The 12,721-nt window shown below is 43.4% G+C and overlaps 1 protein-coding gene across 2 annotated transcripts in view; it reads right to left on the bottom strand.

Annotated features, from left to right (window-relative positions):
• Positions 1-1,085: 1,085 nt before the first annotated feature.
• Positions 1,086-12,721, bottom strand: part of gap43 (growth associated protein 43) — a 14,026-nt gene continuing 2,390 nt past the window's right edge. Inside the window, exons 2-4 of one of the 2 annotated variants that reach the window (XM_080460111.1) lie at positions 8,011-8,072; positions 6,978-7,593; positions 1,314-2,454 (exon numbers count right to left, since the gene is read on the bottom strand). In XM_080460111.1, the coding sequence (XP_080316237.1) occupies positions 2,375-2,454; positions 6,978-7,464 (567 nt within the window). In that variant the 5' untranslated portion in view covers positions 7,465-7,593; positions 8,011-8,072 and the 3' untranslated portion in view covers positions 1,314-2,374. Of the gene's footprint in view, positions 2,455-6,977; positions 7,594-8,010; positions 8,073-12,721 lie in introns of both variants that reach the window. The other variant, XM_080460110.1, reaches the window with a different exon arrangement.

Below are 12,721 nucleotides of genomic sequence, written 5' to 3'. Positions count from 1 at the left end.
GACTTCTGCTTTTGTGAGAGAGGGTGGATCCATCAGTATTATGCTTCACTTTAATGTGTGGAAACTCCAATTCCTCAGAGTTAATCCAAAGAGAAAACCTTTTTATATTTAATTTTTTCACTGATGGCTACTATTAGAAGTCGCTGACTCAATGGTTTGAGAAAATACCATGACAGGTCTTGCAGTTTGTTATTTGGATGTGTTTCAGGCGTACATATTGAAATAATTTATTAATTTTTTTTTTTTTCAAAAACCCATATTGTAGATGGATATTGCTAATATATTGTCCCCCCCCCAAAAAAAAAATACAAATAAAGATAATCTGAAGAAAGCAAATACAGAAATGCTGTATAAAGTTCAGATTAATGTTGGTTGTGAGTGCTGGGTGTGAGTGTTTGCCTCCCTTTCTTTGAAAAATGATTGAAGGAATACAATCAGGAGATTTCAGCTGCTATTGGTAGATTTGTCGCTTTAGCAGAAGACGTGAAGCGGCAACAAGCTGAGAGGTTTACGTTTTCACAACTGTTGAAAAAGGAGCCGAATGAAGGAATCTGGACCGTGTGCTGTTGAACATTTGGTTAACCTTTTCCTGAAATGTGGTGGGAGTTTAAAGTGGACAGGCACAAGAGCGAGCCTCTCGTCTCAGCGGATTGTGACCTCCACAAGCACCGTGATGAAGAATAAATGTTACTTGAACGTCCACCGCTGGTGTTTAAAACTGCAATGAAATCAGCTTTCAGGCTCTTTGTCATTATGAACTTTACATGCAGCTACACTGGGAGAAAAGAAGACTAAAATGAAGTGTGGAGTTTTCCCCCCCACACTGTGTGATTTGAGCGATCTTTAGCAGTCACAGTCTCTCACACTGCACAGGGACGAATGGAAATAATCAAGTGTGCAGAATGTAGGAACACATTTGCTGACACGCAGCCGGGGCGGTTGGGTATTGGGCGTATTGCGTAGTCACGTTGATTGATTGCGTAATACGCAAACACTTTATGGAGGTGAAGAACTTTACCTTATCCTTGAAATATCTCTTCAGTGAAGGAAAATCCAACTCAAGCTTCAAACAAACTCCACAGTTTATGATGGTAATTGGCACATTTGCTTTATTTTGAAAACAGACATTGAAACCATTTTTATTTTTTCATGTTTTTTTTGTTTTTTATTCTCACAAGTTTGAACTCCTTGATAAGGTTGAAACTGGACATTGCACTCACTGGAACATAGGAAAGGTTTTTTGTATTTTTTTTTTCCTTCGTTTGCTCATTGAATTTTTGCTTTTTTAACTCTTTTTTTTTTTTTTTTTTTTTATAATTGGTAACATCAGTGCAAGAGTATTTTCCCAATTCATATAAACTGTCATAACAACACCAAAGACATCAAAAAGAAGCCGCCACACCTCTTAAGTTTTTGTGACTGCGGAAAAAGTTCCTCTCAGAGGGAGAGTTCCCATCATGCATCTGGTTCGATGGTTCATGCTACTGTTCTCACGTTTGGTTGGCAGAACACAAATTGATATATGTAAGAGCCAGTTACATCAATACTATAGTTGATTTCTATAATTTATTATATGAACGGGTCATTGAAATGGCAACAGGTCCTTTACTGTGAATGTGAGGAAACAGAGTTTGTAAAAAGGGAGTGTAAACCGAGCTTGAATGACTCAAGCAAAGTACAGAGAGTAATAGCCTCGTCCTGTGTGTAGTTTTTAGATCTAGGATAGCGCTACCCAACTGGAAAAGTCGCACATTTAATTATACATTCTAGTATCCATCCAATGTGTCAGTGTATTATGTGTTTGCTGTGTTCTCAACGCACTTGTAAGGTGCTGAAAACTGGAGTTGCATTTTAAAACCTGCGAGTTTTTGTGCGTGCGTCTGCAGAACGGATTTCTTTTGCAAAACGTGTTGGAAGAAAGTGCATCACAATGCAAATACAATACAGCGCATTGGCAATGCTTTAAATGTGTGAATATCCAGTTGGGAGGCTTCACTTCCTCCACTGTTTCACTTACAAGTGAAGATGTACCTAAAAGAAAATTTTTCCACCTCTTCCTCTTCGCCACCACCACCACCACCACCACCACCACCACCATCATCATCGTCATCCCTAAGATAACAATCATTTGTGTTATAATCACCATCATCATTGTCATCATCGTCTCGTCCTCGTTATATTAGCTTGAGCCAAAAAACTTCACGCTGGAAACTCCCCCAACATGAGAAAATCATTGCCACACAAAAAATGACAAACAAATAGAAACGGACTGCCCTCACATTGGGAAGGCAGAGAGTAACCTTTTTAGATTTTTGTTTTTGTGGTATTCTTCATACTCTTAATTCTGCTTTCGTTAGGGCCAGAGACTTCCGCCTTAGTCATCCTTGGACTCGGTGGTCTCTGCCGCCGCATCAGCTGGGGCGGCCTCCTCCGCTTTAGACTCTTCTGCAGCATCTGTGTTGGAGGACGGGGAGGGGAGATAGGGATGGATGAAAAGGCAAAAGCAAGTGGAAGATGTAAGAGTGGATCGAAAAGGAGGGGGTCGGAGGACGGGGCATGACAGATAAAAGGTGGGTTGGAGAGAGGAGAGAGGAAAAGGGAAAATTAGCCTGTGGAGAGCTGGTTTTTACATTGTGAGTTTGGGATAATAAAGCACAATCTGGGGCTTCTGGGATATTGAGCATCAAAGGTTTTCATACATCAGCTTCTGCTTTTGATGTATTAAATATTTCACCCAGATGATCCCTCTGTATGGAAAAAAAAGAAGCACACACAAGGAAAATCCTAAAGAGGTGCATATTTTCATTCAGGACAATTTCTTTAAAAGGAGCTGTGTAATTCAGCGTTGTTCACAAGATGTCAGCTCCACTCAAAGTGAGAGCGTGCCATTCAGAGGATGCAACCTCGCGTCTGAAATCCCACATTGGCTGTGTGTAAATAATAAAGGAAGAGTGCTCCTAATGGACCCATGAACACTAACAGCAGCATCCCTGCCTGTCACATCTGATACTGTGTGATGTCTGGATTGTACTGCTGCACAGTTATAACAACCTAACGGAGGCTCCCTGAGAGAAAAACACACTTTACACAAACATTGAAGTCATTTTTTTTTTGTGTGTGTTCATTTATTTTGTTTTATGTTTTCTTCAATAATCATCGCCAAATAGAAGGTGTATGAAATCCAATAATGTAGTAAAGTTTGATTTCATTGCTTCTGGCTGAAGTCATCCTTCAAGTGGTCTGACCGCGGTGACGTCTCGCTCTGATGATCTCACACTCCTTTAATAGAAAGAGTAGACATGGATGACATCATGGCAAGGGGGATAATGTACGTGTGTGTGTGTGTGTGTGTGTGTGTGTGTGTGTGTGTGTGTGTGTGTGTGTGTGTGTGTGTGTGTGTGTGTGTGTGTGTGTGTGTGTGTGTGTGTGTGTGTGTGTGTGTGTGTCACGTCAGTGGTGGCACTCTCACTAATGTGCGAGTGACTCAGGACAGCGTGAGTCACAGCACATCTTCCAGGTAAGCGGTAATTAGCTTGTTAGCTTGCCTGACAGACTTGAGAAGGTCCTTCTCCACACCCACTGAACCGTGTGATGCAAATATGATCTCACCCAATTTGCGGAGACAAAGTCCATCACTTCTGTTTTTTTTCTGACAACCGCACATCCTTTTTATTCTCTCTACCAGCGGTGTCGCCGATGGAAATGTCATTCTTATGGCCTTATATGCATTGAGAGATTTCAGCGGGGAAAAGAAATCGCTGCTTGAGTAGTCTGTCCCTTTGTGTCTGAGGTTTTGAAAAAAAGATTAAATACAGTATGAATTGATGCGATGATCAAAACGACAACCGCGCTTTATTAGCAAATTCTTAAGGGGGTTAAATGTTGGCCTACATCCAAATCCTCCATCTGCTTCCTTACCCAACATTTCCCCACGGAAACGTACATGTTAATAGAACATGAGTTTGGTTTCTAGTTTGCTTTGTTTGCAGGTAATCAACTGATAAGACTGCAAATATCACAGTTTGTTGGAGCCTTTCAGCATAACTGATGCATGCAGCACCACTATGCAGATGACACTCACTTTTACAAGTCGTTCCTGCTCAAGTTTATGGGTCGCACAAAATTTTGTAAATCATTACAAACAGAGATCATCACTATTATTTATAAACCGCTCAGAGCTCTATTGTGCCCTCAGCTCACTGGTTTACTGGCGCAGCGCGTTACACCTCAGGCAAAACATCTGGCTGTCACTGGTGACTCTGATCAGACTGGAGTCGCTCATGGCCTCTGTCAGAGGCGTAGCCAAGCTTAAACAGGCTTTACAGCGTCCTCTGACAGTTTTACTGCGCTGTTCCAGTGTCCCCAAAAGTCTATAAATGAGTTACAGCACATAAAGATCACAGTTGGCTCGCTGCATACTTAAAAAAAAAAGAGTTCATGTCATTCTCATAATAAACGTCTCTCCTGTGGGTTCTAGTTGGATCTCTACGGCTTAGTTTGTACAGAAACCACAAAACAGTTGTGTGAAACCAATGGAAGTGAATGGCCACAGCATTTTTCATGATAGAACCATGCCCACGGTCATTCTTTTAACATCAATCTGGAAAAAAGGATTTATGGCTTTCTTATATTTCATACAACATTATCTGATCGAACCATGTTGGTCTGAAACCAAAAATATAATTCCGCTTGACTGGAGACTCCCGGAGCCATGTGCACTGCTGTGAAGGAAAGGCTGGAAGGTTTTGTTTTCTATGATTTCTTAATGGTAGATCAAGTTTTGATTCATCAAACCAAAGGACACTTTTCTATTTCACTACTATCAAAACGTAGTCGGTGAAGCGAGCGATAAACTCTATTCACAGGCCATGGTGTTGCTTGCAGTGGTTTCCACGAGAAGTCAGAGCTGCCCGAGGCAAAGCAAGCTTTGTTCAATATCTTCTTATGGTATGGCTCGGCGCCACACTGTCAAGTGGGTAACATTCGTGTGTTACAGAGAGAAGAACAGCCTTGAGTCTTGAGGGCTCTCTGTGTGGTGTTTGCATGTTCTACTGCTCAAGTAGTCGTGTCGGTTTTGTCCAGGTCGTCCAGTTTCCCCCCACATTCCGACAAACTTGCATTTTACGTCAATTGACTTTTAGTACGCAACAGTGGGAAGGCGGATACAACGGTTCAAAAACATGGATAACTTGCCAAACATTATGTGACATTGATAAATAATTTTACAAAACTATGTTGTAAATGATACAGTTCCACATTTTTACACAAAGAAATATTATTGATTAACTGTTTGCTGGAGAGTTATCAGGCCAAATTTCATTTTACTTTGTTTTTTATTTCTGAGTATGTACCATAACTTGAAGTGCAAGTTATGGTAGAAAGTAACTTAAATCTTTACAGGGTCTTTGTACAGTTTTTCATACAGTGAGCCAAAAATAACAGCTCCATCAAACCATTATTTTCTCTTCTACTATTTTTGGAGTTATGTTAATTATACATTTGATTGTCTTGCTGATATAATTGACTTTTGATAAGCACTAATTGTGGTATAAGTACAGCACATTATTATATGTGACATGTACTGCTATGCGTGGTTCTGCGCTTGATGACTTTGTGGCATGGATCTCACAGCACTTAGAGTCTTTATCATCCATTTTTCACTCATGTGTCAAAGTACCTGGTGTCCTTTGTGGATGCGACGCTGGTCAGTAGCCCAACAAACCTAAACCAGGTGATTCAGTTATTAAAAATTGCCCGTGTGAGTCAGTTAGTGGAACAGATTGTGGCCGGCACTGGATTTCTAATTAGCATTTTATTTTTTTTTTTTTTGGAGGGGGATGTTTGTTTATGACAGACTTCCCTGGTGCGGATCGTGACCAGTAGGGATCATTAATCATTCATTTAAATCAGAGCACCTGTTATACCGCGCACCGCTCCATGCAGGCCAGCCATCCCATCGAGGTGGTAACTATGACAACAGGGAGACAGAGCTGCCTAGGTGACCTAGTTTCCGTGTAGTTCTTCGGTTGGAGTGTGAGTGTTTTCCCCCACCTCACTCCCCCACCGACTCCAGACTGAGCATGCTCCATTAACTACCTGTCTGACCTAGTCTGAGAGGACCTGGACCAGACGTAGGAGTTGGTGTCAAGCCTTATGTAGTGAGCGTGTGTTGTATCATGACGTAGAATCATTTCATGGCCTTCCGCTTTCTTCCCAGGTCCACAGTTCTGTTTTAATCGGATGTCAGGTGGTGGCTCGGTTTGGAATCTATTATCTGGCATTGGAGGTCAAGTTAGCAATGATTTAATCAAATCTTTTGATTTGCTGTGATTTCTAATGAGGGTTTAATGAGAGCATTCATTTTCCAAAAGAATTAGAGCTTCAGTTTGAATAAATGACTCTCACGGACGAGTTAATATTTCAACTCTGCTATCACGAAGCCCATCTGAAGCCATCTGAGATGTACAGAACATTCTGCTTTTTCATTATGCAAACAACACAACAAGGCTTCTCAGCAATAACTCAGATCACGCTCGTGATAGCACTATCACATTGGCCAACATCCTTGACCAGCGCTGATCATTTCCAGACCTGTGCTTCCACCCCACTCTCTGCCTCATCAGTATGGAGTTTCCATCTCGCAGAGGCTGAGACACCAGGCTGTCTAATCTAATATTGAGCTGTGTCTCTGTGTTAACCAGTGAATAGTGGAGTCCTGCCAAAGATCTTTAAATCCAAAAGACTCAAGAAACAGTTATGACCTGTGGTGCCTGCCAAGCAGACTGCAAGAAGGCTTACCTATTTTACTTTATGAGCTTTTTCTACAGTAAGTAATTGCTTCCTGATTGCTGAAAGTGTCTGGATTTATTTTTCCCTCTGAACTCAGCGACCCTGGAGACATATGCACGCTGACACTTTTCATTTCTCCTCTTTCTACCGATAATGCGGCTCTTCTAAATTCTGCACACCCTGTTTACCTTTTGTTTGGTTGGGCTCCTCCTTCTCAGCCGTCGGACTGACAGCAGGCACATCGGCTTGTCTGGCCTCCTCCTTCTTCTCTTCACTCTTCTCCTCTTTCTTCTCCTCGGCCGTGGCCGTGGTGGGACTCTTGGCTGCCGCCGCTGGAGCCTCCGCCTCTTTGGCCTTCTCCTCGGCTTTCTCCTCCACCTTTGGCTCCTCTTTCTGGGGTTCAGAGGGCGCCGTGGCGGCCGTGGGAGAGGCAGCGGCTGGGGCCGCTGCTACAGGAGACGTCGCTGCTCCTGCCGGAGAGTTAGCGGGCTTGTCTGCCACGGGGGTTTTGGCTTGGCTCGTCTCCTCCTCCTTCTTGGCCTCCTCGCCTGCACCTTCCTCCTGCTTAGCAGGTGCCTCCTCTCCCTCGGCTTTCTTTGCCTCCTCTCCTCCCTCTTTCGCCTCCTCTGCAGCTGCAGGACTGTCTCCTTCCTTCTCTTCCTCTCCATCTTTCATCTTTTTCCGAGTTATGTGTCCACGGAAGCTGGCCTGTATTTTGGTCGCAGCCTTGTGGGCCTTGTCCTCGGGTTTGTTGGTGGTGCCATCCTGTTCAATCTTCTGGTCCGCCTCCTCATTCTTCTCCACCTGAAGGTTAAGGAAGCAACACAGCAGGTCAACATCTACTACAACCACTAAGTATGTCCACTGGGAACCAGCATGGGTTGTACTGGTTCTAAATGCTAAAGTAGTACTAAGAAACTTGAGAATGATCATCATCATGCCAAAGTATTCTTATTTGGGTTTATTGTATAAATGTAATTAACTGAAGGCCCAGAAGACAAAAAAAAAAAAAAAAAATACAAAAGTTAAACAATATTTGATTTTGTTTTTAGAAAGATTATGTTTTTATAACCATCAATGGGACATTATAGGCTGGGAAGGATGAGGTTAAGGTTCCAGGACGTGTTCAGAGGAGTGTTAGAGAGCAGGACGGGATGAGGAACAGTGTTAGGAATAGGACATTACACAGTGTAATATTGAAAAGGGATTCTGTGATATTACCTTCAGTCACTGGATCCATAGCTGTCCATCAAATAGTGGGTTGTGCTATGAGTCATATAAATCTAATGAAAAGAAATCAAATCAAATAAAGGAATGAAAGATGAGCACTGAAAGTGACAAACAAAATGAATCAGTACATTCAAAAAAGAATAGGCAAACAAATCAAGGTAAAACAGCCGTTCGCCAGGGTTGAACTTATCACAAGCCTTAAATGTGCACCTTAAATGAAAGTGAATAAGCATAATGAGGCAAACACAAATTGTCAAGCAGCATGCAGGCTGTGCAGCATCACTTCCTCGAAATGAAAAAGATGTGAGAAAACAGCAGAATCCAACAACCTACGTATCAAGGCTCTGTCAGAAACCAGTGACTGTGATGACAATAACATGAATTTACAGCATTGTGGTTTTTTATGTACTGGAAAGGGAAGATTTAGTGCTATTGTGAATCAAATACTCTGGGTTTTGGCACACGACAAATGCGTCTGGACGTTTATTACTGCGATTCAATCTAGTCATCAGTTTGAGATTGTCCTCTTGATGATAGTTGTTTAAATAGGTTTAGTGAATAATTAAACTTAAATATAAACGCTCTAAATGGCATCCATTAACGCTCTCTTGCCGTCTCGGCTAATGATGTTTTGGGAATTACAAACGGCAGAATGCGAGCGGTCAGAATTGAATTGAAAGATAAAAAATTTAAAAAAGAGCCAATCTCTTATACTGTGGGTACAGTAGCGGCTCCTCGTCTGGCTGCTAGGGAACGAGCTGCCTGCGAGAGTCTCCTCTGCATTCACTGCCATACCCCAGCCAACCATCAAAGGTTACCTTGGCAACCAGAGTGCTAACTCATCACGGCCCTGTCTGTTGGTTGGTGTGATGAAAGACTATATGTCACCCTGATTGGCAGTGCACCTGACCCCTCAGGGAAGCGGGCCAATAGGAACTCGTAAATCAGGCCAAGCAATCAGCTCGGCTAAGGTGGGGTGGGGATGCAGTGGCAGGGTGTGGTGTTTGTAGTGGTGGTGGTGGTCGTGAGGGGGGTTGTACTGTATGCTTGTGTGGCCATTTATGTTGGGAGTGTGTGACACCGAACAGCATCATCTTGTTTAGGGTCAGGAAACCTGAACGGAAACATTTTCTCTCCATCTGCCGTGTTCCTCCGACTCTAATAGTGTCATTCTACTGGATATGAGGTTTGACTTGGACAGCTGCCTGCCCGTGTGAGAAATCACATCTGCCCCGCATGATTTAAGACCCGCGGGCCCTAAACCAACACGCCTTGCTCAGGGTCAGTATGTCAGTGCAATATTGGAGGAGCGAGGCCAAGGTGCAGCTGCTGGGGGTGTACTCACCACCTCCTCCACCTTCATTCCCCCGGGTTGAGGGCGTAAATTCTGACCATGGCCTTCTTGAAGCAGTTAATAAACAGTTTCCCTGCAGCAATTTTGTGTAATATTATCTAAAAAAAGATTTTTTTCTCTCTCTCTTTAAATTGCTGGTTATGATCAAGTTGTGGTAGATGATTGAGTTTTATGGGAGATTTGTCACTTTCCAAAATACTTGTTTTTTTACATTTGTACTGCCTTGATGTACAAAGTTCACAATGAACCATTCATATCTGATTTAAGTATCAGAAAGCATAAAGCTGAACAAAATCACGTTAATTGCTTAAACAAATTCTGGACTACCAAAGCAAAGAAACGGTTGGTGAGTCGATGGAAGGATTGGAGTGGATACATTTCTGTTGTCTTCACAAATTCGAGAACTCACACAGGCAGCCTGTTTCAGAGGCAGCTGTGGCTCAGGTGGTAGAGCAGGTTGGTCTCTAATCTTCTGATCGGCAGTTTGATCCCCAGCTCAGCCTCTCCATATGTCAACATGTCAATGAACAAGTCACTGAACCTCAACTTCCTCATGATAGTGTGACATCCCCCTGCATGACCTACAGGGCTGAGCACTTTTAGACTTTCCACCGTCCAACCCAATATTCTGTTAGTTTTGAAGAATTATCCAGCGATGTTCAAATATGGTCCCTTGCCAGGTAAAACATAAACTCTCCACTGTCAATGATTCATATTTCAAATGTGAACCCGAGCTGCCAATTTAACAATAACCTATTCGGTGTGGAAAGTGCTGCTATCAGAGTAGACAGTGTGGAGACAAAGCCGTGCCGCCACACCCTCTGCTCCAAATCATATGCAAGTCTCCAGTGAATTATTGGGCTTTTATTGTGTCTGATCTCATGGGTGCTCACAAATGCCCCCCCAAAAAATTGACCCAAGCACTTAAACTCCAAATAGAATTACTTACTGGCTGCTTGCAGTGAGTCAGACAGGCAGAGGAAGGAGAAAAGCGATGGATGAGGGTGTTTGGGAATATGGGGGTATGACATCATTATTTGAATGAGGAGGGAAGCTGTCATTTACTCTTAGAGATCAAGACGTGTGTTTGTGAGTGGAAATGTAATAAAATATTTGAGGAAATGATCTCATGAAGACAGGAAGAAACATCACCATGGCGGTTCGACCACAAGTGGAGCATCATCCCTTCAATTATTGATATTTGCCCCGGCACCACCCTTCAAAAGTGCTGCGCTGTGATTTCGGCTCCCGAGACCTGTCATGTCCAACTCCTGCTGTAATATGCAACATGGCACTGGTGACTAGTTGACATTTGTTGACTATGATGCATTGAAGTAATCACGATATCTAAAGAGAGTTGCAAATTCCTCTCGAAGTGCCAGTGCCTGCTAATTGAACCCCGGTCACGTCTCCTTCCTGCGGGCGCTTTCCAGTGTGTGCGGCGCACATTTTCATTCATAAATAGAACAGCGCATCCCGAAGGTACAGCGAAGCAGAAGGTACACTGCTAAACTCCACCACTGTGTGAGCACCCCTTCGCCTAATTCGCAGTGAGACAACATGTTTGCACTAACAGGTTAATCAACTGACTTATTACAATAAGCCTGCAGTGTTCCCTCTTTGAGTGCAGCCTCTCTGCGTTGCCATAGATACCACTCAAAACTTTTTTCTATTTTTTTTAATCATCTACAAAAATGTGTTGCAGCGTGATAATGCTAACCTTGCATGTTTGCAAAATGGACTAATTATGCAATCCTCCTGCAATGATAGTAGTCGGAGTGTGAACATTTAAATGGTTGCCGTAGGATACATGTGCAGAATCTGAATGGAAAATAGCTTACAGGTTATCTCAACGCCAGGGTCAATCAAAAGAAGGCAAACCCTTTCCGTCTTTTCTTTCATTCTCTCTGTGAGGGTGACGAATGGTGTTAAAATGGTGCTCAGTATATTATCTGATGGCTGGATGTGTCTATTACAGCTTTTGGCTCTCAGCTGCAGTCTGCTCTCTCTCTCTCTCTCTCTCTCTCTGCCTCTGTCCTTGGGTGGGCACCGATTGTCGTGAGAACCACACCCCAGAGTCAGTGGCTTCGGCGACTTATCCATATTCACACACACACACACACACACACACACGCATGCATAACACCATCACCATCCCCCCATTCTTCCTTACTCAGTGGTGACACAGTGTAACAATCCGCCACCTTCCCACTGCCTCATTCAGAGGGCCATTAGGGACTTGTTTCAGGAGGAGGGAGGAGGAGCAGGGGAGGAGGAGGAGAGGAGGAGGAGGAGGAGGAGGGGTAGACACAGTTGGAACACTGAGGCTTGATGCTGGTTGAATTACCACAGCTAATGCACACATGGGATGTGCATTGCAGTCAGTAAATCATGGGCTTTATTTTTCTTTTATTATTCTGATTCATTCAAGCTGGAGACTATCTCTTCACCTTGCAGCTCCGCCCAGCCTCAAAATGAAATGCCGCCAGCCACAAAAAAGGGGGAGAGCAATATTTAAGAAGATATTTGCAATTGTAATGAGTGGAGCATTGCTTTACAGGTGGCATGTATCACAAACCCAACAGGTGCAGCTGCTGGATTTAGTCCCTCTTAAGTCGCTTTAAAGTGTAATTATGGGATTTCTAAAAAAAAAAGATTGAGCTGGTTGGTTGTGTGGAATAAAAATGAGAAACTCCCAACACTTGTCAAGCAGGCACGTAGCGGTTAGCCTCCCTGCTGGTGGCACACATACTTCCTGCATCGACTCTATTCTCTCCTGAAAAACCTCCAGCGTGATTTTAATGGCCGTCTGCCTCTCTCTCTCTCTCTCTCTCTCTCTCTCTCTTCTCTCTCTCTCTCTCTCTCTCTCTCTCTCTCTCTCTCTCTCTCTCTCTCTCTCTCTCTCTCTCTCTCTCTCTCTCTCTCTCTCTCTCTCTCTCTCTCTGTGCAAGAAGCATCCAGACACCCAAAGACAGGCTGCTGTCTGCAACTGCTGAATATCTTCGTCTTGCTCTTCCTCTCGTCTTTTGCTGTTTCTCAGTCAGCAAACTGCTACCCACTCATTCTCTCTCCCTCTCTCTCTCTCTCTCTCTCTCTCTCACACACACACACAGGCAGACACAGCAGAGCACCACACCCTTTTAGCCGGCTATCTCCTGCAGATGAGGAGAGGGAGACTCAGGTGGTGACTGTCACAGCAGCCCCCTGCTCGCCATCTCTCTGTCTCTCTGATGATGAGCTATGTTAAAGAGTTCACTGTTTCTTCTCTTCTTTTTTTCTTTTCTTTTCTTTTCTTATTTTACGAGGAATAACGATGCTCCGCAGTAACTAATAAGCAGCCATATGCCG

The sequence above is a fragment of the Lipophrys pholis genome (genome assembly GCF_963383615.2).
Source record: "Lipophrys pholis genome assembly, chromosome: 3".
Lineage (NCBI taxonomy): Eukaryota > Metazoa > Chordata > Actinopteri > Blenniiformes > Blenniidae > Lipophrys > Lipophrys pholis.
Note: the sequence above shows the minus strand (reverse complement) of the source record. Positions and strands in the feature narration are given on the sequence as shown.